The 27,570-nt window shown below is 41.2% G+C and overlaps 1 protein-coding gene and 1 long non-coding RNA gene across 3 annotated transcripts in view; one reads left to right on the top strand and one right to left on the bottom strand.

The window, feature by feature from the left end:
* The window catches only part of CACNA1S (calcium voltage-gated channel subunit alpha1 S), a 108,886-nt gene that overhangs the window by 30,210 nt on the left and 51,106 nt on the right, over positions 1 to 27,570 (top strand). For both annotated transcript variants that reach the window (XM_007481120.3, XM_001368020.5), the window contains exons 6-17: positions 1,700 to 1,905; positions 4,138 to 4,241; positions 6,830 to 6,975; positions 7,592 to 7,673; positions 10,239 to 10,399; positions 14,208 to 14,433; positions 16,353 to 16,560; positions 18,195 to 18,315; positions 20,522 to 20,636; positions 22,246 to 22,339; positions 22,957 to 23,026; positions 26,970 to 27,102. In XM_007481120.3, the coding sequence (XP_007481182.2) occupies positions 1,700 to 1,905; positions 4,138 to 4,241; positions 6,830 to 6,975; positions 7,592 to 7,673; positions 10,239 to 10,399; positions 14,208 to 14,433; positions 16,353 to 16,560; positions 18,195 to 18,315; positions 20,522 to 20,636; positions 22,246 to 22,339; positions 22,957 to 23,026; positions 26,970 to 27,102 (1,666 nt within the window). The remainder of the gene's footprint in view (positions 1 to 1,699; positions 1,906 to 4,137; positions 4,242 to 6,829; positions 6,976 to 7,591; positions 7,674 to 10,238; positions 10,400 to 14,207; positions 14,434 to 16,352; positions 16,561 to 18,194; positions 18,316 to 20,521; positions 20,637 to 22,245; positions 22,340 to 22,956; positions 23,027 to 26,969; positions 27,103 to 27,570) is intronic.
* LOC103104355 (uncharacterized) overlaps positions 22,500 to 27,570 on the bottom strand; it is a 36,967-nt gene continuing 31,896 nt past the window's right edge. Inside the window, exon 3 of the long non-coding RNA XR_461489.2 lies at positions 22,500 to 23,070. This is a non-coding gene — a long non-coding RNA (uncharacterized LOC103104355). The remainder of the gene's footprint in view (positions 23,071 to 27,570) is intronic.

Here is a 27,570-nt window from a genome sequence, read left to right as displayed (position 1 = left end):
TTTATTATTCCTTTTAGCACAATAGTATTCCATCACCAACAGATACCACAATTTGTTCAGCCATTCCCCAATTGAAGGGCATCCTCTCATTTTCCAGTTTTTTTTTTTTGCCACCACAAAGAGCACATCTATGAATATTCTGGTACATGTATTTTTTGTTATTATCTCTTTGGGGTACAGACCCAGCAGTGCTATGGCTGGATCATAGGCAGACAGTCTTTTATCACCCTTTGGGCATAGTTCCAAATTGCCCTCCAGAATGGTTGGATCAATTCACAACTCCACCAGCAATGCATTAATGTCCTGACTGCTACATCCCCTCCAGCATTCATTTTTTGCTGTCATGTTTGGATTCTCTTTAAGGAAGGGGAAAGAGAGTATGAGGAAGGGCTGATTCTTGGCCCTTGACCCAAGGCCAATATACTGTGGACAAATCTTGAGCAAAAGACTTAGTCTAAGAATTGCTCAAGATCTCTTTATTTTTTACTCTTACCTTCTGTCTTAGAATCAATACTGTGTGCTGGTTCCAAGGCAGAAGAGTGGTAAGGGCTAGGCAATGAGGATTAAGTGACTTGCACAGGATCGCCCAGCTAGGAAATATCTGAGGCCAGATTTGAACCTAGGACCTCCTGTCTCCAGGCCTGGCTCTCTATCTACTGAGCCACCAGCTGCTCCCTTTTGTCCCCAGATTGTTTAAATTGTTGTTCATTAATAAGCATGTATTTTTCTCTCCCTTCACCTCTTCTGCATGCCTATAAGAAAAGAAAAATGAATCCCTTGCAGCAAATATGCACAGTCAAGCAAATCTAATTCCCACAGTTGCTATATTCAAAAAACAGATGTCTCATTTGGTATCATGAGTCCAATCATTTGTCTGTCAGGAGGAAGATGGCATGCTCTGACCTCAAAAATCACAATCGATCATTGCATTGACCAGAGTTTGTAAGTGTTCTGAACACATTTTCCTTAATAATATTGTTGTCATGGTTTAAATTGTTCTCTTGGTTCTACTCACTTCATTCTGCATCGGTTCACATAAATATTCCCAGACTTCTCTGAAATCGTTCCTTTCATCATTTGTAATGGCACAATAGTCTTGCAGAACATTCAGATATATCTCTAGATTTCCAAAACATTCTTCATTCCTCATCCTCTGTCCCACACTATGCTTATACCTACTACCCAACCAACCTCTTAGAGATCCAAATAATAATGACGCTTCACATAGAGAGATGGCATCATGCACTATACAAAGCACTTTTTTTACAACAAAAATATGAGGCAGAACAGGAAAATATTTTGATTCCCATTTGACAGAAGAGAAAACAAAGAGGTCAGGTGATCTTGCCCATAGTTATATGGTAAAAAGATGCCAAGTGGGACTCACACCTGGGTCTCAGAGTTCCAGGCCTTTTCCCACTTTACCATACTGACTCACCAGCACTTTTATCATCAGTTAAAAATAATTTGCTCAGCTTGGTGATTGTTAATTATTCCTGGGGCCCATATGGGAAAATTGCCAATGGCAATGGAGAGAGAGAATGAGAACAAAGCAAACATTCCATATATCTTTTTCTTCCCTCCATAAGCACTATGTAGCCTACATAGCTCCTATATTGAAGGGAAGACTGAAATTTTGGTTATTTTATAATTGATCTTGGATTCAAAAGTGATGCTTCTTCCTTCTCCTTCCCCCCAGATATTGTGGCCACAGTAGATATGGAGAAGCCATCCCCTTGTGCCAGGACAGGCTCTGGACGCCCATGTACCATCAATGGCAGTGAATGTAGAGGTGGCTGGCCAGGTCCCAATAATGGCATCACAAAATTTGACAACTTTGGCTTTGCCATGCTCACTGTATACCAGTGCATCACTATGGAGGGCTGGACTGATGTCCTCTACTGGGTAGGTCTGAGATACTGCCTTTATGATCTCTAGCCCCAACCCCATCCTGCTACAAGAAGAAAGAAGCAAGGGAACCAAGGTGGGATGCCCTGCCCAGAAAAGACTATCATTAGGCAGTAGTCCAGATGTTTAGATCATTGTTGTTTTCTTCTTTGAAAAATTGCAAAGTGTAGGTTTCCCCCATGATCTCTAGAGAACCTACTCCTCTGACCCCTGGGAAAGTTCAGTCCTAGAGGGGACAGGGAATAATGATGGAACATTAAACCTTCTCAGCATTCAAGATGGAAGACAGACTGAAATCAGAGTCCCTAGATTCTATTCTTGACCATTAATCATTCCTTAAGTTTGATTGGAAGTGATTCATCCCTACAACTCTGGAATTCTGGGATTCTTAGAGACAGGAATGGTAATATGGAGGTAACTGTGTCCATTTCCCAGGCTCCAGACAGGACCACAATCCAGAACAAATAATAATACCCTACATTTGGATAGCATTTAACACTTGGGGAATATACTTTCCTGTCTCTCACCTCATTTTTTCCTCCCAATAACTCTGTAGAGTAAGGAGGGAAGATGTCTTCATCCCCATTTGACAAATGAAAAAAACTATGGTTCAGAGAGTCTGGCTTCCCAAGGTCCCAAGTTGGTGGCAGACTAGGTCTATTATCGAGGTCTCTGGTCTCCAAGGCTAGGATTTGCTGTACTAAACTAAGCATCTTTTCTATTTCCAAAGTTCCTAGATGAGAAGGAACCAATGATGGAGTAGTCAGTGGAAGAATGTCAGGAAGAAGCAAATAAGAGGCATTCTTAGACAGGGATAGAATGGATTTAATCTTGCATAGAAACAGAGGCATGGACAAAAATGACTTTAGGATTGTGATAGAAGCATTGACTGTTGGAGCAGTTGGGAAAGGACCTAAATATAACACTCAAACTATTTTATGTAAGAAGAAACAACCCTTTCAACTTTTTATTTCTAATGGTCCTAGTCTTTGCAAATAATTCCTCCCCACATCTAAAAGGATTTCCTACCTCAACCAGTGGATCATAGTCCCCTCTCTTCTCCTTTGAGTGAAAAATCTCTGGAATGGGTACAAGAGGTCCCTGAGTGATTGAGAAAGTAAGGAGAAATCAGCCTTGTTGTTGTCCAGTGATATCCAACTTTTTGTGACCCAGTGACCATACTAACTATGAAGTCTTATTGGCAAAGATCATGGAATGGTTTGCCATTTCCTTCTCCATCAATTAAGGCAAACAGAGGTTAAATGACTTGCCCAGGGTCACACAGCTAGTAAGTATCTGAAGTCAGATTTGAACTCAAGTATACTGGAATGGGACAGAGTCCTGGATTTAGAATCAAAAGACTTCAGTTTCATTTTTGCTCTTGCTCCTTATTGTGTAAACGTCATTTGCCCTCTCCATGCCTCAATTTCCTTATAAGTAATAAAGAATAGGAATGTATATTCAGATTGTTTTCAAGTTTGAAAAGTATTTTACATGTATTATCTGAGTTTCATGACAATTCTGTAAAATAGAGTTTAAAGATATTATTAGTCCCATTTTGCAGATGAGGAAACAGATCCAATTAAAAAGATAGCTCTAGAGAAACAGGTAGGTGATATAGTGCTGGATGATCCAAATTCAAATCCCAACTTAGACACTTAGTCAGGGTGACTCTAAGTACATTACTTGTCTTGTGTCAGCTCCAGTTTCCTCATTTATAAAAATGAGGATAATAGGAGCACCTACCTCCCAAGGTTATCTTGAGGATATAATGAGATCATATTTGTGAAGTGTTTTTTGAAACTTAAAGTGATATCAAATGCTAGTTATTGTTACTATTTTTAAGTGACTTGCCCATGATAGAATAGCATTAAATCTCAGAGGAAAAATTTGCATCCAGGCTTCTTCCAACTCATTATTTCCACAACATAGATTGTCTTCCTAAGGCACCTAGATCAGTGGTTCGTAATAGACCCCAAGGGATGTACAAATAGATTTTATGGATTCTCCATGAATTTGGATGGGGAAAATCCATCTCTATTTTCACTAACCTCTCCCTGAAATTTAGTGTTTCTTTTGGTTACTTACAAATGACATTCTGAGAAGGGGTCCATAGGCTTCCCCAGACTGCCAAAAGGAGCCAAATTTTTTTAAGTTTAAGAATCCCTGAAGACTCTTTCAGCTCTCAGATTCTACAATTCCAGACTCACAGTCTTTGCCAACCCTCAGGTCAATGATGCCATTGGGAACGAGTGGCCCTGGATCTATTTTGTCAGCCTCATTCTCCTGGGATCCTTCTTCATCCTCAACCTAGTTCTTGGTGTCCTGAGTGGGTAAGTACATGGAGGGGGAGGGGTAATGAAGAGTAGGGGAGCCACAAGGAGATATGACTTCTCAGAGGATTTCTCTGGTGGTTTAGATCTTACCTTGTCCATCTTATTCCAACCCACTCCCCCCAGGGGTCACTGACAAGGATAACAGAGGAAGGGTTCTATAACTAGGAGATTTAATTGTCTTTGTCATTTCTCTCTCTTCCTTGCCACAAGCCCTTTCTTTCTCTAGCACTTTCCTCTCTCCTGTGATTTTCTGAGGATAACAATCTAACCCTTTTCTAAATGGTCCAATCTAGAAACTGGCCACTATAAATCCATAATCCAGGACAGAAGCTTTACCTTCTGTTTATGGGATATTTCAGCTGTAGTGAGAACTGCTTCCCTCAGGTTTTGGCTGATGATGTAAGTGAAGCCCCTAAAGTCTGACCTACCTTGATCATCTGCCTCATTTCCTCTCATCCCACTCTAAAGATCTACCCTCTGGTTTCTTCTTGGGCACTCCCTCTGACATGGGGGACAGATTCAAGTATCCATTGGTGTCCCCAGAGAGAACAGGCAGGGAAGAAGTCACGAATATGTGGGGAACCTCAGAAACTTTACTCTTAAAAACAAACTTGTAGGGGGGAGCTAGATGACTCAGTGGATTAAGAACCAGACCACAGAAAGGAGATTCTGGGTTCAAATTTGGCCTCAGATACTTCCTAGCTGTGCGACTCTGGGCAAGTCACTTAACCCCCACTGACTAGCCCTTACTGTTCTTCTGTCTTGGAACCAATACACAGTATTGATTCTAAAACAGAACATAAGAGTTTAAGAGAAAAAGAACTTGTAAATTATTTTGTTGAATTCCTACCCCATCCAGAGACAGTAACCATTAGGAACTATTAAAGTCTGTAAATAAAAAAACCTTCATTTCCTTCATAAGTTTTTTTTATCATATGCATGATTTATGTCTTCTATCATGACAAGAACAATATGAAACTATATTGAATGAAACCACAGGTATAACTTATATTTGACCATTTACAACCAGGGAGGGGGGGGAAGAAAATACAAATTCTAAAATGTCAGAAAACAATGATCAAAAATTGTTTCTATGTGTAACTGAAAAAATAAAGAAATATTTTTTAAAAAACAGAAAGCTTTTCTGGAAAGCTGTAAGGGGAAGTAAATAAGGAAAATACAAGGAAACTCCAAAGAAGCTAGGAGTTGGATATCATGCCACCCTTGATAATAACCAAGGGTGGCCAAGATCATCCAAAGCATCCTGGGCCATCTCCAGTTGTCTTGACTTTTGAGTTATCACTGGACTACGATGGCTCTGGGAAAGTGGGGCCGATGACTTTGTATGCCTCTGCCTTACTTCACTCCAATTTAGTCAAAAGACATCACCCAGTTATGAGAGAACCATTTTGGTTCTCTTCCAGTACAAAGGACAGTGACTACTCAACCAACTTACCTATTAGACCTATAATTCTAGAACATGGAGAGTGGTGGCAGCATTAACTGCCCCTACTATCTTTCTGTTTGCTCTGAAATAGTCAAATACCCTCCTTGCTTAAGGAACAACAAAACTCTTTTTTGCTCTACCTAAAACAAGCTAGGATTAACTTAATGAACAAAAGGGAAATGAAATGAGATAAAGAAGCCATAAAGCTTTGATAATGTAGTTACAAAGGCATAAACTTGCCTTTTTACAATTTCTATGTTCCCTTTGGGGAAAAGTCTACTTTCTATTCCTTCTTTTCCCAGGTTTGACTTCTTCAAATGATCCAATAAATAAGGATGGTAGCCTGGGGTGTCATGATACATATTGAACAACCAGCTCTCCAAAAAAAATTAATTTATAGCACATATTTAACTTTAATCTGCATTATTAGCATTGTCTCTGTTGTTTTCTTGTCTAGACAATCAACAAAATTAAAAAATCAAGTGTTGACTTCTAACCTCTGTTAATTTCTGAAATATAAATGCTGATGCTGAAAATTTAACAGTTTTTTAGAGATTATTAAAGCTGGCTCCAGCACCTCTAGGAGTAAACAATAAGCGAGGCAATGTCTTGTCCACTTTCTAAATGTTCAGTTAAGAGAATAGCATTACCAAATTGATGATTTAGAGACAAAAGATCCAGATTCAAGTCCTGCCTCTTCCATTTATAAACTATGTGACCCTGAACAAATTATTTTACCTCCTCAACTGAAAAAGTGAAGAATTGAGTTAGATGATCCTATTGGTCCTTCCCAGTTTTAACCTGTGATTTTTCAGAATATTCTCTTCTCCTTTTCAGTGACCAGTAACAAAGAGGTCTTTTTTAAGTGTTAATAGATCCAATCACCCCTTTTTAAAGGTTGCTTTATAAATGGAAAATCTTTAGAATCATTCTGAGAAAATGTGAAAAACATGAACTTTGAGTCATTTCTTGACCAAGTTCTATATGAAAGAGTTCAAGTCACTGCCTCCAATGCCTTTAGGTAGCATCTAGGTGAAAGGGTGAATGTCCCTGTGGGAGTTGATAAAGAGTGAACCACAGGGAGTTCAGTACTCAGCTTACACTATCTTTTCTTCCTTTGCCCCTTGTTCCGTTTCAGTGAATTCACCAAAGAACGAGAAAAGGCTAAGTCTCGAGGAACCTTTCAGAAGCTTCGAGAAAAGCAACAACTTGAGGAAGACTTGAAGGGTTATATGAATTGGATCACCCAAGGAGAAGTCATGGATATTGATGACATAAGAGAAAGTTTGTATCCAGTGACTTCAAAGAAACTAGAGAGACAGGGTGGAGTGGGTTCCTCTCCAAAACGTTATGTTACTTCATCAGAGAAGCTTATTATCAGAGTCTGAGCCAAGTCTATGGCATTTGGGATGCTGCATTTCTCTCTCTCTCTCTCTCTCTCTCTCTCTCTCTCTCTCTCTCTCTCTCTCTCTCTCAATCTCTCTCTCCCTCCCTCTCTCTCTCTCTCTCTCTCTCTCTCTCTCTCTCTCTCTCTCTCTCTCTCTCTCTCTCTCTCTCTCTCCCCCCCCCTTTTTGGTCTTCAAATCAATACTGGTTCCAAGGCAAAAGGATATCATCTATCAAAGAAGATTGGCTCTCCTTTTCAAAGCTCTTAACCGCCCTTAACTTTTCTTGCTTAGCATACTCTCCACCAATCCTGAGTCATGCAGATGCCCATAGAATGACCCAGATTTGGATTAAAACCCAGGTTACAGTAATTTCTCTTTCGTATAGCTACATCTTGCCCTGTAAAGAGGTCTTACTCTGGAAAAGTACTCCACATCTGTGTATCTGGGAAATTTCCTCAGAGGTGGTATTATCCGTCTGCTTGTTTGGCTGACCATTTCTTTTGGGTCTCTAGGGAAGCTGTCATCAGATGAAGGAGGTTCAGACACAGAGAGCCTCTATGAAATTGAAGGCTTGAATAAATTTATCCAATTTCTGTGAGTATCCACAAAACCTATTGTAGACATAATGACTATACATTGTCCATCCTCAGGAAACCGTGGAAGTTAGCTCATTTACCCAGTTTAGAAACTAAACTGCTGCTGATGAGTTTTCCAAATTCTAGACCAACCGTCTTTCCACTAGTCTGCAAAATGTGCCAGAGAAGTATAGGATTTAGAACTGGAAGGAACCTCAGAGACACCAGAGCCAACATTCTTATTTAACAGAGGCGAAAACTGAAACCCAACAAGGTTAAATTACATACCTAAGGTCACAAAGGGATTGTGTAAGGGAGCCTGGTTTCCAGTCCAGTTTCTCCGACTCCGTGGTCTGTGTATGGTTTATCCTCTGCCTCTGCACTCAGCCCTTTTCTACATTCCCTCACTGTAGGAAAGTGTCCACTACCCACAACTTATGATTCATCAGGGGACCCCCTCCCTCATAGAAATTCTACCCAGACCTGAAAGGAATAGATAAGAGGGATTGATTGGTTGGTTGGTTTGTGTGCTTGTTTTTTTAACCCATACTTTTCGTCTTAGTAACAACTCTAAAACAGAAGGACGAGAGCTAGGCAAATGGGAATAAGTGAGTTGCCCAGGGTCACACAGCTAAAGAAGTGACTGCGGCCAGGTTTGAACCCAAGTCCTCTGATGTCTCCAGTCCTGATTCTCTATCCACTGAGCAACCTGGCTGCCCTATGATTTTATTTTCCTGTTGCCTGAGTTTCTTTAAGCATAGAGCACATTGGTATGGGCATGAGCTATTTGGAATTACTATATCTCACCTAGAAAGGTTGATAATGACCAATTCTCAACATATCCTTCTCAAGTATTATTTTCTTTTTTTAATGTGTAGAGAACAGACACCCCACTAGCCACCAAAATCACCATGACAGATTGTCCACTGAGTTCATTTCTTCCTTGAACCACCCCTTCTCAATCCTCCACCACCTCCCTGCAATTCCCCCTTCCCTACCCACCCCTCAAATCTGAATTTTTCTGAGAAGTAGCACTGATACAATAGGTATTTGTGCAAAACTTGACAGGTGGGAGAGAAAGGAAGGGAATAAGCCATTTATTAAGCACCTCCAATGTGGCTGGCACCAGAGCTAAGCACTTTACAAATACTATTTCATTTGATCCTCATGATATTACCCTGCAAGACAGGTATTGTTATGATCCCCATTTTAAATTGAGGAACTGGAGGCAAAAGAGAGGTTAAATGATTTGTCCAGAATCATCCAGGTACCAAGTGTCTAAGACTGGATTTGAACTCTGGACTTCTTGACTCCAGGTCCAACACACCATCCACCATACCACCTCCCTGTCTCAGAGAAACATGGGGGGACAATTTCTAGGGAAAGCATTCATATCCAGTATAGTATAAAGCTATGTGATGTGATTGGTAGAGCACTAAATTTGACTTGTTGGAAGGATCTGGGTTTTAATTCTGTGCCCAATGGGAGACCCAAGGTATAGAATGTCACATGTACTTTCCTATGTATCTAACACATGGGTTATTTTTTCCTGTTGCTGTCACTTCTCAATGCCCCCTCCCCCCACGAAACTCTCCCTTGAACAAAAAAAGTACTTAGATTAAGCTAAACTATGCCCCACCTGGACCACATGGGTGATAGGCATGCCCCATTCTGTATCCTAGTCCTCAGCCTCTTGATGGAGAGAGGAGGAAGGTCAGTTTAATCAGTGGTCTTCTGGTATCAAAACTGGTAGCTGAATTTTTATCTGAATTTAGATATTTTTAGGTCATCTTTTCCTTGTTGTCATTGTGGCCATTGTGTATGGTGTTCCATGGTTCTGCCTATCTCATCCCGAGTTGGTTCTTTTTAATTTAATTTAATATTTCATTTTTCCAATTACATGTAATAATTTTCAAAAGGACCTTGAGGTCCCTTAAGTTTCCTTTTTTTAAACCCTTACCTTCCATCTTAGTTTCAATATTGTATACTGGTTCCAAGGCAGAAGAGCGGTAAGGGCTAAGTAATGAAGGTTAAGTGACTTACCCAGGGTCACTCAGCTAGGAAGTGTCTGAGGCTTGGTTTGAACCCAGAACTTTCTGTCTCTAGGCCTGGCTCTCTATCCACTCCTAACCTGGTTGCTCCCATCTTGGGGTCCTTTTGATCCCATGAGACCAATGATGAAACTTAGCTTCCTCATCTCTCCATTAGAAGGAGGAGACCAGAGGCATTTGCTATCCCAGCCAAGGTTCATAGGCTTGTTTAGCTCCTCTCCAAAGTCTCTTGACTTCCCTATGCCATCACCTTCACCACACTGTTCCACACTTCAGGTACACCGTTTCATAGGAATTGAAGTCAAAGGAGTCTCATTCCTCTAGCCCCCTTCTCAAATGCACTCTTCCCAGAAATATGCCTCTGTTACACATAATCTGGAAGAAAACTCATGGATGGACATCAAAGAATTAGAAGGCAGGTGCTGAATAGGTTTGCTCATGAATAAAGGAGGAGATACAGGAGATGAGATCTTAAAGGCAAAGGCACCAAAGGCTTTGGAACTCCCTCATCCTCGTTTTTCTCCATCTTACAGTCGTCACTGGAGACAGTGGAATCGCATCTTCCGCCGCAAATGTCAAGAGGTTGTGAAATCCAAGACCTTTTATTGGCTGGTGATCCTCATTGTGGCCCTCAATACTCTGTCCATTGCCTCAGAACACCATCTCCAGCCTCTTTGGTTGACCCATTTGCAAGGTGAGAAAGGGCTGGTGGGTAGAATAGTAGCCAAGGGGAGGTCAGAAACTGACCAATGTTGTGGAAGGTTATCAAGAGGTAGGCAGGTGGATGACGCCATGTTGTTTTCTTCCTCCCTTGGTCATTGAGCATTTATTAAGCCCTACTATGTGCTGTACATTGTGCTAAGAGATGAGGAACAAAGAAAGGCAAAGAACAGCCTCTACCCTCAAGGAGCTTACAATCTAAAGGTGTAAACAACATGCAAACAACTCTATATAAGGGGCAGCTGGATGACTCAGTAGATAGAGAGTCAGGCCTAGAGACAGAAGGTCCTAGGTTCAAATTGGACCTCAGCTGCTTCCTAGCTGTGTGACCCTGGGCAAGTCATTTCCAGTTATCTAGCCCATACCACTCTTCTGCCTTGGAACCAGCCAATTTGAAGACAGGAGGTAAGGATTGTTTTTTATTTTTGTTCTTAATGATTCAATGACAAAAATATTACATTAACATTTCAGTTTGCCCCAAATTGTTGACCCACAATAAGTTCACAGTCCATTATAAGTCTCGGACTTTTTTAATACAGTCAAAATTGTAGCTTTTTCTCCATCTTGTTTTTTCTCAGATGAATTTTTAAACCTGTCTAAGACTCTATTATTATTAAATTTGTTGATTACAAGTAATACTTTGCCTTTTTTCTCTCTTAAAAAATTAATTACAAGGCTAGCTGTCTAGCTTGAATGAGAAATGTAGGTCATATAAAAATAATAGATATCAATAAATATTTTTAAATAAACTTAACACTTTCAATAAATGTTAATAATCAAATTAACAAATTCAAATGTGTAGTAACTCCCAAGTAAAATTCTAAAATTACAATTATTTTTATTTCCTTTTAAAATAATATAAAATTAGAAAAATAGAACTATAAAACATGTTCTCTGGCTCCCCTCTCAAATCTATCTGTGGACTGATAAAATTCTATTGCCTTTGTTTTTATAACATGGTTAATAATCAATGTATATTTTTCTACTGATCTTCATTATATCATTTTATGAATCTTTCTATATCTCTTTATTCTTCATCTTTGTCATTTCTACAGAACAAAAATATTCCATGGTTTTTATATGTTTGGGGCAGTTATTTTTCCATCGTATCTGACTCTTCATGACTCCATTTGGAGTTTTTTTGGCAAAAATATTAGCATGCTTTGCCATTTCTTTCTCCAGTTCATTTTTCAGATGAAAAAACTGAGGCAAACAGGGTTAAGTGCCTTCCGCAGGGTCACACAGCTAATAAAAGTCTGAAGCCAGATTTGACCTCAGGAATATGTCTTCCTAATTCCAGTACTGGTACTCTGTCTCCTGTGCCAACTAGGTGCCCTTATCATTTATTCCATGTGCATTGTGCATTGCTTCTTGTTTCTCGTTATTACATATAAGCTTGCTATATTTTTGTAAAGATAGGTTCATTTTTTTAATGATTTCTACAGACTACCTCACCCAAAATGGAATGATTATGCCACTAGATATAATCAATTTGTGCCTCTAATTGAATGATACCAAAGGAAGTGAGGCGGGAGTGGGGTCTGGACTTGGATTTGGGATTACTTTGTTGGTAAGGAACCCTCAGGGTTGGCATTCTCTCAACAAACGCAGCCCAGGAGTCCTCTATAAGGAATGAGCTCAAAAAGTTGTTTGGGACATTTAGAGGTTAAGTGATTCAACCTGGTCTTCCCGACTTTGTACCTACTCTGAATGGTTGCCTGTCCAAAGATTTCATACTAGTATATGGTCACAACAATATCTGTTTTCTTGTTGTGAGTACAGCATTAACTTTGGTTATATTTGCTTCCTTTGGAGGACTATTTAAATGGTATTCTAAAGTTATTTGGATTTGCCTTTGACTGACTATTAGCAAATGTAAACAGTTTTTCAGGTTGCTACTAAGGAAGAAAATACACTGCTATGTGCCAGGTATTATGCTAAGCACTTTATAATATTATCTTTTGACAATCAGTATTTCCACCTTCAAAACTTGTCTTCCCCTGGGGAATTCAGTGATTGCTCCCCTGGAGGACGAGTTCTAGATATTTATTGCAATCCCTTATAAATTCTGAGTATCAGACTTTTTCTGATACGTTTGTCAAATATTCCTGTCTATTTCTTTTCTTTTTAGTTTAGGGACATTCCTTTTCGGCATGTAAAAATTCTCTTCTTTGTGTAAAAATACCCATTAATTTTGTGTTCAATAATTTATTTGACTTATTTGATACATAAATTTTTCCTCCCTCCAAAATTGAGGCAAATATATTATTCATAATTGCACATTATCTCAAAATATTTTAAAATTATCAACCCTAATGAGAGCTTCTTAGAGTAGATAGTATGTATGATCAGTGGATCTAACCATGGAGATGGGGAAGGGGGGTAGCAAACAGCTATCAAATATTCCCTACAGTTTTATTTGAATAATGATTTCATTTCCCTGTCTTGCGTTTATTAGCCACTAAACCCTTATATTCATTACCATCTATTATATTATATTCATTATAGTCTATTTCTGTGTTTCTATTAAATTTTCTCTTATTAGAAATGAGATCTGTCCTATGAAAACAGATCACTGGGAAGAATTTTCAGGGCTGAGACTTTCTATAGTTAATGGGATTCCTGATTTGGACTCCCATGATTCAGGTTAATATTTTTACCATAATCGGGCAGCATGAAGGAAAACAGCCTCTTAAACCTATGGACTAGCATCCTTTGTGTATGGAGTATTGAAAGATGGGACTAGAGAGGAGATAGATGGAGGACTAGACACTGCCCCCACCTTCTGGGAGCTGCCAGTTTGAGGACCACTTAGATGAGTTTGGGCAAGTTATTCCAAGGTTCTGTTTCTTTTTTTTTTTTAAGTCCTTACTTTCCATTTTAGAATCAATACTGTGTATTGGTTCTAAGGCAGAAGAGCAGTGACTTGCCCAGGGTCTCACAGCTAGGAAATGTCTGAGGCTAGATTTGAACCTAGAACCTCCCATCTCTAGACCTGGCTCTCAATCCACTGAGCCCCCCACCCCCAGCCGCCCCCAACATAGTGTCTTAAGAGAATTGTTTGAGAAGGTTATATGGCTTGTCTAGGAACATAAAAGCCAGTGGATGTGAAAGGTGGAACTCAAACTCAGGTCTCTCAGGCTTTGGGGGGGCCTTTAGGATGAAGTGGTGGATAGTGCACCAGACTCAGAGTCAAGAAGATATAAGTTCAAATCCAGCCTCAGACACTTACTAGATATAACCTAGGCAAGTAACTTAACCCCATTTGCCTCATTTTCCCCATCTATAAAATGTTCTGGAGAAGGAATGGCAAACCACTCCAATGTCTGCCAAGAAAAGCCCAAATGGGGTCACAGAGAGTCAGAGGACATGGCTGAACAACATCCTGGCTCTGAGGCCAGATCTCTGGCCACTATACACACTGCCTTATAAAGGTTATAACTCAGACTTGTTATTAATTTACCTGGGTTTGCCTTCCTTCAATTTAGACCCATTTTAGAGAAGGTTTGCTGTACATAAACACGGAAGGAAGATCCTCTGGATGGGGTGGGTTTCAGTAAGGAAAATTTCACAGGGATGATGAAGTTTGCTCTCAGTTTGAGGGCAAAAAAAAATTTAAGGAATAATTTGGAGAAGAGGATAGTACTTGATACTTATATCTCAGGCTGAAGGGGCAGTTAAGACAAAGACATAGCAGAAGCAAAAGGGCAAAATGTGGATGGGAAAGTGATCCTGAAGTTGACCGCTGACCCCTGACCTCTGACCCTTTTATGACCTCCTAGATGTGGCCAATCGAGTGCTCCTGACTCTCTTCACCATTGAGATGCTGATGAAGATGTATGGGCTGGGGTTTCGACAGTATTTCATGTCTGTCTTCAATCGCTTCGACTGCTTTGTGGTGTGCAGTGGGATCATTGAGATCATCCTGGTGGAGTCGGGGATCATGACACCCCTTGGCATCTCCGTCCTCCGATGCATCCGCCTTCTAAGGCTCTTTAAGATCACCAAGTAAGGAACTGGGAGCAAAGGAGAGGGACAGGGGAGGAGAGACTCAAGGACATCAAGGAACAAGAGTCTATCCAAATTCTGGGTTCCTCAATCCTATCTTCCTCCATTTTTCCCCACTTTGCTATTGTGTGAAGAATAATAACTAACTTTTATGTAGTACTTTAATGTTTACAAAGTGATATATATATATACATATAGATAAAAATGTCATTAAATCATCACAACAACCCTCTGTAGTAGGTACTATTATTTTCTTAAAACCTTTATTTTCTGTCTTAGTAACAACTTTAAAACAGATGAGTAAGAGCTAGGCAAACAGGGCCAAGCGATTTACCCAGGGTCACACAGGTAGGGAGTGTCTGAGGTCCAATTTGAACCCAGGTCTTCCCAACTACAGACCTTAAGCTCTATTCATTGTGCCACCTAGTTGCCAGCAGATGCTAGTACTGGGCCCATTTTACAGATAGAAAAACTGAGCCTGAAAGAAGTTGAAGTGATCTGCTTGGTCATACAGTATCTAAGGAAGGAATCAAACCCAGGTCTTCCTTAACTCATACTTTCCTTTTGCACTTAGACCAAAATCTAGGTTCATTTTGAATGAAAGTTACTCTCTTTCCTTTAAAACTCATTCCCTGGGCAGCTAGATAGCTCAGTGGATTGAGACAGGAGGTCCTAGGTTCAAATCTGGACTCAGATACTTCCCAGCTGTGTGACCCTGGGCAAGTCACTTAACCTCCCATTGCCTAACCCTTACCACTCTTCTGCCTTGGAACCAATACACAGTATTGATTTCAAGATGGAAGGTAAGGGTTTAAAAGAAATTTTTAAAAAATAAAACTACATTTCCCTACCCTTGCTCTTATCATTGCTTTAGCTACTTCCATAAATTAGAGGCTATAAGTAAGAATCAAGAAATGGTAGACTAGGAAGAAAATAAAAGAAAGAATGGAGAGGGAGAAAATAAAGGCAAAGGGAGGCAGGAGAGAGAATGAGAACAAGAGTAAGAGCTAGAGAACAAGATAGAAGAGACAGACAGATAGACAGAGAAAGGATGAGAGAACACATGAGGAGAGAGAGGAGGGGGAATGAGAGAACATGAGAGAGGAGAGGGAGGGAATCTTGGTTAAATTTCACCTTCTTGGATCTCCATCCTCATACATAAAATGAGTAGGTGATCTCTAAGAATGGATGGGCATCTAGGTAGCTCAGGGGATAGAGCACTGGCTCTGGAGCCAGAAAGACTTGAGTTCAAATCCAGTTTCAGACATTTACTTTCTGTGTGACCCTAGATAAGTCACTTTACCCTGTTGACCTCAGTTTCCTCATCTGCAAAATGAACTAAAGAAGGAAGTGACAAACTACTCCAGCATCTTTGCCAAGTAAACCCAAATGGGATCACAAAAAGTCAACACAACTGAACAAACAAAAAGGAGTTATGAGTGTGTTGGAGCTAAAATATTAGTTATTAAATTTTCAGTGTAAATATTTATTCCTTGAAAACCAGCAAATGCTATAAATCAAAGCTTTGTGTATCATTTTGTAGATTGTCTATAGACTTAAACCTGAGGGAGACAAATTTTAATAATTCATATTAAATAGCAGTATATCCTGAGTCCTTTTTTTGAAGGGAGGGGAAGCCCATTATTTAACATTTACCAGCACACTCCTGTAAACAGGTTCTAAATTCTATTAACCTAGAAAATAACAACTGAACCCAGAACTTCCAGCTCTCTGATCAGTCCATTCAATTCAACCAGCAGTTATTAAGGCATGGACTATGCACAAAGTCCTGTGTTGGTCCTTTCTCCTTTGCACTTCAGTCAGCTGGGCAGGTTTGTCATTAATCCTAAGGAGTCTCCAGTCTGGATGCTGCAGATGAAGGAAGGCTTCCTACTTACCTGTGTCTCACCTTCCTTCAGGTATTGGACATCTTTGAGCAATTTGGTGGCCTCTCTGCTCAATTCCATCCGCTCCATCGCCTCCCTGCTCCTCCTGCTCTTCCTCTTCATCATCATCTTTGCCCTCTTGGGCATGCAACTCTTTGGGGGCAAGTATGACTTTGAGGACACAGAGGTGAGACGGAGCACCTTCGATAACTTCCCCCAGGCCCTCATCAGTGTCTTCCAGGTATGGCAGCTCTTTCACACTCAGGAATCAAGCTGGGTTGCAGTTAAAGTTGTGGTCAATCAATTAGTCAATAGGCATTTTCTTTTCTTTTTCTATTGTATTCTTAGCACCTACCACTACCACCAAAAACCATTTAAATAAACAAGTGGGGAAATTTGATATGCAAAATCACAAACCCCAGATTATTTAAATTTGTTTAAGCATTTTCTTTTTAAGCTTTTACCCCCTTATTTCCTGTCCTAATATTAATTCCAAGACAGAAGAGCAGCAAGGGCTAGGCAATTGGTAGTAGGTGACTTGTCCAAGGTTCCACAGTCAGGAAGTATCTGATTCCAGATTTGAACACAGGTCCTCCTTTCTCCAGGTCTAGTGCTCTATCCCTGAGCCACATAATATCCCCAATCTAGGATTATTTCTGATGTATACCACCTTACTATAGAAGCCTGCTATGGAAGCAATCCTGCAGGGGTCTGACTGGCCCCACAAACAGTTTTACCGTCTACATAAGAGAGAAATCAAAATGCTTCTTGTTCCACAACTTCTCTGTGTCCAGGAAAAATATATTTCATACAAAGGATGTCTGGTCATTTTCTTAAGGAGTGTGGGGTGGCCAGTAGCTTTCTAGAGTATCAATAGACTCATAATTCTTTGAGGGCCAAGAGTGGGATGGGGCAGCTAACTCCATAGCACCCCTGGGAATCAAAGCTAAAATCTCAACTTCCTTCTCTTAAAAGAGGCATCCATTGTAAGGAGCTGTTCAGTCATTCTTCAGTGATGTTCAATTCTTTGTGACTCTATTTGGCCTCAGACACTTCCTGGCTGGGTGACTCTGGGCAAGTCACTTGACCCCCATTGCCTAGCCCTTACCACTCTTCTGCCTTGGAACCAATGCACAGTATTGATTCTAAGATGGAAGGTAAGGGTTTAAAAAGAAAAGGTAATGAATCAACAACCATGCCTTAAGTCAGGGGTGTCAAATTCAAATAGAAAGAATAGACATTGAATACTTAATATATAAGGATCCCTGCAGGAGTATAAAAAAGATCTATTGATATTACCTATGTTTTCTTATATTTTAATTTTGTTAAATATTTCTCAATTACATTTTAATCTGGTTTAGGAAGCATTTCAGAAGCCCTTGGATAGTATATGCAGTGGGAGTCCAGTTTTAAGAGATTAGGATATTACATGACAGATGATGCTAAGCCCCAGGAATATATAAATAAAAAAGGCAAGAATGGGCTCTGCCCTCAAGGAACTTGGAGTTTAATTTATTAAGCACAGAGAGAAGGGGGAAAGTTAACAGTTTGCCATTCTCTTAAGAGAATCTGGTTGTGGGAAGAGGGAGAAAGGAAGAATACTTAGGGATCTCCCTCTGTGTGTCTGTCTGTCTCTATCTTTGTCTCTCTCTCTGTTGTCTCTGTCTCTGCCTCTGTCTCTCTATCTGGCCCTTCTCTGTGTCTCTGTCTCTGTCTTTCTATCTCTATCTCTGTCTTTCTGTCTCTGTCTCTCCTTCTCTCTTCTTCTCTCTGTCTCTGTCTTTCTGTCTCTGTCTGTCTGTCTGTCTCTATTTCTCTCTCCCTCTGTCCCCCTCCATCATGTACACCTGCCCTTCCCTCTTCTCCCAAATCCAGATCCTGACTGGTGAAGATTGGAACTCCATCATGTACAATGGCATCATGGCTTATGGTGGACCCTCCTATCCCGGTGTGCTAGTCTGCATCTATTTCATCATCCTTTTCATCTGTGGTAACTGTATCCTTTCAGAAGGGGGTAGGGTCCTGGGGGCTCAGGGTGGTCATCCTCCTCCATCCCATCCCCACTGCCATCACCCTGTCACCCCAAGCCCCACATCCCTGCTCCCCATCTTCATCCCCTCCAACCCACAGACAGGCAGGTTCGGGAGGCTCCTGTGTGCAAAGTCCTACATGAGTGTTGGCTAGGGGGAGTCTCTGCCCTCAGCCTGAGCAAATACTCACACACAGAGCATGTGTCCGGAAGCTGTCTGACCAAGGGAGGCCCATCACTGGTGGGAGGAACTACATCTAGGCAAGTTAGAGCTGAAAGGGACTTTAGGGATCCATTTGTGCAACCTCTTCATTTTACAGAGAAGGAAACTCAGGCCTGGAGAGCAATGACTTGCCCCAGGTCACCCAAGAAGGGCAAGAGCTAAGCAATTGGGATTAAGTGACTTGCCCAGAGTTACACAGCTAGGAAGTGTCTGAGGCCACATTTGAACTCAGGTCCTTCTTGACTCCAGACCTGGTGCTCTATCCAATGAGCTCCCTCACTGCCCCATTATATAGGTGTTGTGGCAGTGCTACCTGTTGAAACCACTTCATCTGATTCCTAATCCAGTTTGCTGTCCATTACCTAATGGACAGAGATCCAAGAGAGAAGAATGGTTGGGTGGGGGCTAACCAGAGCTGGCTGGAGCCAGCTCAGCACCAGGGAGCTGATTTTAAAATTTTTAGTGTGAGTAAACCAGAGAGCTGAAAATGTTCCAAATGAAATGTATTGTTTTGCTGATTGTCTAAATTTAAAAAAGAGATAGAGAAAATATTAATACTGCAGATTAAACTTAGAATTTATTTAATCATTTATTCCACCTGGAGAGGCAGTTGTTAAAACTTTTACCAGCATCCCCCTTCCTGAAGCCCCACATTCAGAAGCTATTTCCCTTATAGTCAGAGATTTCCATGGAAGTAGGAGTTTATATCTTACCTCTTAAATATCCTTTGTGTTTTCAGAGGTATTAACAGTGTAGTGAAAACAGTAATGGACCTGGGGTTGGGAGACAGGTTCGAATTCTCTTTTAACACTGACAAGCTGTGGGACTTTGAACAAATTTTTTAGTGACTGATCTTCAATATCTTTATTTATAAAATGATAGTGATATTTTTGTTGTTATTCAGTTGTTCCTGACCCTTTTGTGCCATTTGGGATTTTCTTGGCAAAGACACTGGAATGGTTTGCCATTTCCTTGTCTGGGTCATTTTATGGAGGAGGAAATGGAGGCAAACAGGGTAAAGTGATTTGCCCAGGGTCACACAGCTAATAAATATCTGAGGCTGGATTTGAACTCAAGTTCTCCTGACTCCAGGGTCTGCACTCTATTCACTGTACCACCTAGCTGCTCCAATAATGATATTACCTGTATCATATCCTTCATAGGATTATTATAATAAAATTATAAGCTTGTTAATTTTAATACTCAAGTGCCATATGGTTATTGTTATTTTTCTGAATAGAAAAGAGATTCAATCTCTAGAGCATCACCCATAAAGTGCCCTGGGATAGATAGCTATACCCAGATTAAACAGAGTACACTGTTGTAGTGTCACTAAGCACCAGCCCTGCCAAAAGATCATTGGACTAGGGACAGCTGGATGGCTCAGTGGAAAGAGAGCCAAGTTCAGACATAGGATGACTTGGATTCAAATCTGACCTCAGATACTTCCTAGCTGTGTGGCCCTAGGCAAGTCACTTAATCCCCAATGCCTAGCCCTTACTACCCTTTTGCCTTGGAACCAATACTTATTATCAGTTTTTTGTTTTGTTTTAATTATTACTACATTTATTGTATTGTGCAAACCATTTACTAAGGGAGAAAAAAACCTAAATTCTTGAGACTAAAACATAAAGTTTTAAATACTTAGTTTACAAGTTCAAAATCCAATATAATAAAACACTGCTCACACAAAACATTGAATGGCTTTAAAAAGCAGATACCCCAACCCACATTGTCCTTTTCCTTTTGTAAAATTTAGGAAAACAATGAGTAAAAAAAAGATAACTGGATCATAAGTCTAGACCTGTTGGGTCCTCAAAGACCATTCTGGTCCAAATCCATCCATTTCACAGATGAGGCCTGAGAGACGTGAAGGATAGACTTTGGGTCAATGGGAGCATGGAGTCACCTGGTCCAAGACACTTAGTTCCTTAGCACTCTCCACCCCAGATATCCTGCTCAATGTCTTCTTGGCCATTGCTGTGGATAACCTGGCTGAGGCAGAGAGCCTGACATCCGCTCAGAAAGCCAAGGCTGAAGAGAAGAAACGCAGGAAGATGTCCAAGTCAGTGACCTGGTCTTCAGCCTGGGGCTTGAGCCTTGGGGTGTTCAGCCATAGCACATGGCAATCAGCATTTATTAGGCACCTACTATATACCAGATGCTGTGCAAAATGATAGGGATACAAAGACAGGCAGAAGCAGGATCCCTGACCTCCAGGGGCCCAAGTTCTAAAGGGGAACATGGAATGCAAATAATGAGAGAAGAGAGAGAGAGAGACAGAGAGAGACAGAGACAGAGAGAGACAGAGACAGAGACAGAGAGAGTGATGGGGGGGTGGAGAGAGGGGAATGGAGGAGAGGGAAACTGACAAAGACCACCTGTAGAAGATGGAATTTAGATTCAGTCTTAAAGGTGAAGTGATGAAGGAAAAGCAGATGATGCAAAGGCAAAGAGCTGAGAGATGGGGCATCTTGGCAAGGTTGGGCCATTTGGATTGCAGAGACATGAAGAGGAGCAGTTTGGAAGATTAGAAAGGCTAAGGGGCATCTAGGTGACTAAGAAGATACAGAGTCAGCCTAGAGATGGGTGGTACTGGGTTCAAATCTAACTTCAAACACTTCCTAGGCAAGTCACCTAACCCCAGTTGTCTAGCCCTTACTGCTCTTTTGCCTTGGAACCAGTATTAATTTTAAGACCAAAGGACAAAGGGAGGAGACAGACAGACAAGAGTCAGACAGAGACAGAGAGAAAGAGACAGAGAAAAACAGAGACAGAGACAGACAGAGAGAGGGGGGAGGGAGAAAAGGAAAGGGAGAGGGAGAGAGAGAGAAGGTTGTAAAGGGTTTTATATTTTATCCTGAAGGTAATAGGGACCACCTGAGTTTATGAAGTAAGGTGGAAAGGGGGATGACAGATCAGAGCTACAATTTAGGAACATCATTTGACAACTAAATAGAAGATGAATTGTAAGGAAAGACTGGAAGTAGGAAAACCAATTGAGAAGCTGAGGGGGTCTGTACTAGGTTAGTGACTGAGTGACTAGAAAGACTAGAAAGAAGGGGATGTATAGGAAGTATGTTGTGGTGGCAGAAAGGTCAAGATTTGAAAATCTTGTGTTGTTGTGTTGTGTTGACTACTCAAGGTAGACACAATTCAACAAAGAAGCTCTTTGGGGCACAAGCTTAACTTTCAAACAAGTCCTTTCTTTCAGAGGAAGTTGGGTACCATTAATAATGGCCATTCTTAGAGAGAGCTAGGTGGCTTAGAGGCAAGAGTCCTGAATTTCAGTCTGGCCTCAGATGCTTCCTAACTGTGTGACTCTGGACAAGTCTCTTAACCCCAGTCACCTACCCCTTCTTCTGTTTTGGAACAGATACTTACTACCAATTCTAAGACAAAAGGAAAGAAAGAAAGAGGGAGGGAGGAAGGGAGGGAAGGAAGAAAGGAAAGGAGGGAGGGAGGAAGGAAGGAAGGAAGGAAGGAAGGAAGGAAGGAAGGAAGGAAGGAAGGAAGGAAGGAAGGAAGGAAGGAAGGAAGGAAGGAAGGAAGGAAGGAAGGAAGGAAGGAAGGAAGGAAGGGACAATATTTTGGCCTTTATATCTCTGGGATTGTTCCTGATACATAGTACAATGCTTGTTTACTGAATGATCTTACTGAAATTTCTAATTTAGGGGTCTCCCAGACAAGTCTGAGGAAGAGAAGTTGATGTTGGCCAAGAAGTTAGAACAGAAAGCCAGGGGAGAAGGTATCCCCACCACAGCCAAGGTAAGGATTTTCATTTAGGGATATTTTCAGGTCCCGGGGAAGTGATAGGACTTCAAAAGGTCAACTAGGTCATCCCTCTGCTTTTGCATAGTGTAAGATTAAAATTAATATCCAATAAATCCAAGTATTATATTTTATAAGATTTATTAATAATCACTTGAAGTAGAAGAAATAAAAGGACAAAAGTAAAAGCCTGAATAAAGAAATGTTTTCCCAGCTGTGTTCGTGGGGAAAAAGAGAGAGAAGTGGAGTCACACACAAACTTTATCTCCAAAATATAGGGACATAATGTGAGAAGGAAAGTGGGATACTAGGATTTTAGAGTCCTGGGGAGCAGATTCTAATTATACAATAGGATCCTAAATAAGTTCAGATGGCCTCAATGTTCCAGCCCAGACTGGTGTGTGTTTTGCTGTTTCCTCTCAGAAAGGCAAGTTGACTGTTCCCCCAGGAGAGTTCCTCTGCCTCTGAAACCAGGCATGATTTTGCCTTGCCTTTGCTTAAGCTTACACTGAATCATACTGGGCTAAGGGGCCTAGAGATGTTGGAAGATGGTTTCCTAGAGAGGCAGTCTCCCCATCAGCACAACCTACTTTTTTTTTCTTGTCTTCATGCAGCTGAAAGTGGATGAGTTTGAATCCAATGTCAATGAAGTAAAGGATCCATACCCATCAGCTGATTTTCCAGGTGAGGATTGGGCTTGAAAGTGGGAAAGCCATAAGGACCAGGACCTGTTGAAACACAGATATCCAATATTTAAACAACCCATGGCACATCAACTATATAGGTCAAGGTTCCTTCATATTAGGGACTACTTATGTTAAAAATTTCCCAGAATTCTCAAGAGACAACCTCCAAATGGGAGCCCTGAGAGAAAAAGATTTCCCTTCTATGGCCCAAATGTTCCTTTACTCCAAGAAGAAGTTATTTTGCCAGGCTGTCTTCCCCTACTAGATCCACAGAAGAGCTTTTTATTTCTAATTAACTTCAACGAGTATGTTAGGTGCCAGGATGAGGCATGCATACTCTTGTGCCCTAGACAAGATTATTAAAATTTGTTATCCATTTGTTACTGTACTCTAGAAGCTTTGACCTGACAGTAATTTAATTCAAACATTTATGAAGCAACTACTCTAAGCCAGGTCCAGTGCTAGAAATATTGTGTTCGTGTCGGGGTACCATTATTTAGGAAGATTATTATCTGGAAAGTTCCCAGAGGATGAGTCAGAATACTAAAGGGCCTTGAGTTCACATCCTATAAAGATCAGTTTAAGGCACTAGGAGTGTCTAATTTAGCGAAGAGAAGACCCAAGAAACTTAGCCCAGTGCCTGGCACATAGCAAATGCTGAGTGACTGATTCAGAGAGGAACATGACAGCTTTCTTTGCCCAGTCTCAAAGCTGTCACAGGAAAGGGGGCATTCAATGTATTCTCTTTGGCCACAGCAGGGTGAAAGTGGAAAAGAAGTAAATTTAGCCTTGATGTCAAGAAACCCTCAAGGATAAAATTCTGAAGCTACAAGGAGAAATTATTCCAATGAGGAGGAAAATGGGAACTTTCCAATGACCGAGGAAATCCACCAACCAACTTAAGTGTTAAGGATATGCACAGAAGATGGAAGCAAGGGCAAACAACATCAAATTATTATGAGATCATTGCATAGCCCTGTAAAAATAGTGTCACTATCACTAAAGCTCAGAATGAGTTGAGACCGTCAAGGGAAGTTCATTTCTTGAGCAGAGATCACCACTAAGAATAGGCTGCAGGTCACTTGTATCCATCCAATGATTTTATTTTCCCATTACCTTTTGGGTTAGCCACACTTGTAATGCCTCAGAGATGCTGGGCCATGGGGTGTTATCAGGAGAATATTTATGTTAAAAAGAGGAATTTTGTTCCTGGAAGGGCTGGGAAGTTAAATATATATATATATATATACACATATATGTATATATGTGTATATATATATATATATATACACACATATATATATATATATGCATTTAGTGTTGGGGGCCGATAAGTGAATTGAGAGTCAGGTCTAGAGACAGTAGGTTCCAGGTTCAAATCTGACATCAAACACTTCCCAACTGTGTGACCCTGAGCAAATCACTTAACCCCCATTGCTTAGACTTTATCATTCTTCTGCCACAGAACAGTGAAGAGAAAATTCTCTTTCCTATTCAATTCCAAATCCCTCTGCAGTTCCCTGACTTAAATTTGTATACTGATATATTAACTCAATGGTCTAACCATCTAATTGCATATCATTCTCTGGGCAATAGGCATTTTTCATCCATTTGGTTCCTTTTGCATTAGTCCAATTTGGGTACTTGAAGGTTGTCCTAGAACCAAGTCCTAGCAAGTTCTGTGATCGCTGGAAAAGCTTCAAGAATAATATTAGCAACAGATCCAATCTGCTGCCTGAAGGCCTTCACTAAAAGCAGACAGACTCGTCACCAGTGGGTTGGCCACAATGTGATGAAATCTTTGGTCATGGCAACTCATGGACAGATTAAAGCTTATGATGAATCTTTATCTCTCTATGCCTGTGAAAATAAGGACATTGGACTGAATGATCTCTAAATTCCTACCAGTTCTAAATCAGCATCCAGGCACAGTTAAGTAGCACAGAGGATAAAGTGCCAGGTCTGAAGTTGGGAGGGCCTGGGTTCAGGACCTCAGATACTTCCTAGCTGTGTGACCCTGGGCAAATCACTTAACCCCAACTGCCTAGCCCTTAGCACTCTTCTGTCTTAGAACCAATATTGATTCTAGGATAGAAAGTAAAGGATTTTTTAAATAAATAAGTGATGGGGGCAGCTGGGTAGCTCAGTGAATTGAGAGCCAGACCTAGAGATGGGAGGTCCTGGGGTCAAATCTGACCTCAGACACTTCCTAGTTGTGTGACCCTGGGCAAGTCACTTAATCCCAACTGCCTAGCCCTTACATAGTTCTGATTCTAAGATGAAAGGCAAGGGTTTAATAAATAGACAAACAAATAAATGAATGAATAGATAGATAGATAGATAGATAGATAGATAGATAAATGAATGAGTGAATAAATAGATAAATAAGTGATCCCCTACCTGATTGTCAGTCTTCTGTGTCTCTTTCTTCTTGGGTTTTATTTATCCCTCACTTAGTTAGGGAATGTATTAGATCTCCTCTCTAGCCATAGAGGCAGTTAGATGGCACAGTGGATGGAGTGCCAGACTCAAAGTCAGGAAGACTCATATTCCAGGGTTCAAAAATGGCCTCAGGTACTTATTAGTTACATGACCCTGAGCAAATGACTCAACCCTGTTTGCCTCAATTTCCTCATTTGTAAAAGGAGATGGAGAAGAAAATGGCAAACCACTCCAGCCATCTTTGACAAGAAACCCCCAAATAGGATCATGAAAAGTCAAACATGACTGAAAAATGACTGAACACAGCCATAGAATGTGCAGGCAGATGGAACCCTGGACATAATTGAGTCCACCCTCATTGTTTTATTTCTTTTTTTAAACCCTTACCTTCTGTCTTGTAGTCATTGCTGTGTATTGGCTCCAAGGCAGAAGAGTGGTAAGGGCTAGGCAATGGGGGTTAAGTGACTTGCCCAGGGTCACACAGCTGGAACGTGTCTAAGGCCAGATTTGAACCTAGGACCTCCCATCCCTAGGTTTGGCTCTCAATCCACTGAGCTACCCAGCTGCCCCCTACCCTCATTGTTTTACAGGTGAGAAAACAGGCTCGGGGAATTATACCAATCAAACTGTTTGTAGCTAAGCTGAGATTGGAGCCCAGGTCTTCAGACTTCCACAGCAGGGATTGTCCCCCAAGACTGTTGCTGGGCAGTCTTAGCAGGAGATTTTCTTTTGAGCTTCAGAGTAAACTCACTGTGAAGGGTTTTCTGCAGCTCCACACATGTTCCCTCTCTGTCCCTCCTCACCTTCAATCCTGAGAGCCGTCCTCAGAGCCTGGATCCATTAGTAGTTGGCTTCTGCCTTTGACAGTTCAGCACCATTGTTCCCCCTTGGGGTGACAGCAGGTCGAGGAAGCTGCCGAGAGTTGCAAACTACTGACACTTGATGCCCTGGTCAAATCTCCATGTCTCATCCTGGGCGAGTTGCCCCATGCTCATGCTAGCCAGAAGGACTGGCTCCCAGGAGGGACCCGAGGTGAAGGATGCTATTTCTGGGCTTGACCTCTGAAGGCCCGATAGGATGGAGCCGTAGGGTTGGGAGTCAGAGAACTTAGTGTGAAACCTGTTAGCTCTGTGACTTTGGGGAAGCGACTTCCTCTACTTTCTTCTTCTGTCCAATAAAGGGATTCGTAGGTTTGCGATCTAGAGGCTATGTCTAGTTCAACTCCATTCATTTCCACCTACATTTATCATATGCCTACTCCAGCCAAGGAACTGGGCCAGGCACTGGGTCCATGAAGATAAAAACAAAACACTCCCTGCCCTCTTGGAGCTTACATTCTTCTGATTCTGATGTTTGATTACTCTAAGATCGTATGACCTTCACGGAGCTGATGGGGCCGGGGAGAACAAACAGAATTCTAGGGGGTGGGGGGTTGTCATCAGAATTGGACTGATGTCCTCAGTTGCTTCCTTCCCCCCTAATCTTCCCATCCCACACAGGAGACGATGAGGAAGAAGAGCCAGAGATCCCACTCAGCCCTCGGCCACGTCCCTTGGCAGAGCTACAGCTAAAAGAAAAAGCAGTGCCCATGCCCGAAGCCAGCTCATTCTTCATCTTCAGCCCTACCAATAAGTAGGTGGTGCACTCTCCATTTTTTCTATTTGGAAAATTTTATTTAACTAATTAATTTAGAATATTTTTCCATGGTTACATGATTCATGTTCTTTCTCTCCCCTCCTGTAGCCAACATACCATTCCATTGGGTTTTACGCATCATCCAATTTTTTTTTAAAAACCCCTACCTTCTGTCTTAGCATCAGTACTGTGTATTGGTTCCAAGGCAGAAGAGCAGTAAGGGCTAGGCAATGGGGTTCAGTGACTTGCCCAGGGTCACACAGCTAGGAAGTGTCTGAAGCCAGATTCCAATCCAGGATCTCCCATCTCTGAGCTGGCTCTCAATCCACTGAGCCACCTAGCTGCCCTCTCCTCTCTAATTTTTGTTTTAATTGGGAGAGACTTAAATCTGTGTTTTCATTAGTGTGGGAAACTGCCAATGTGGGAACTCCCTATTTATGGTGATGGGTGGACAGTACAGGTGAA

This window comes from Monodelphis domestica, chromosome 2 (assembly GCF_027887165.1).
Source record: "Monodelphis domestica isolate mMonDom1 chromosome 2, mMonDom1.pri, whole genome shotgun sequence".
NCBI lineage: Eukaryota > Metazoa > Chordata > Mammalia > Didelphimorphia > Didelphidae > Monodelphis > Monodelphis domestica.
The sequence above is the reverse complement of the archived record's forward strand: the minus strand, read 5'-3'. Positions and strand labels throughout refer to the sequence as shown.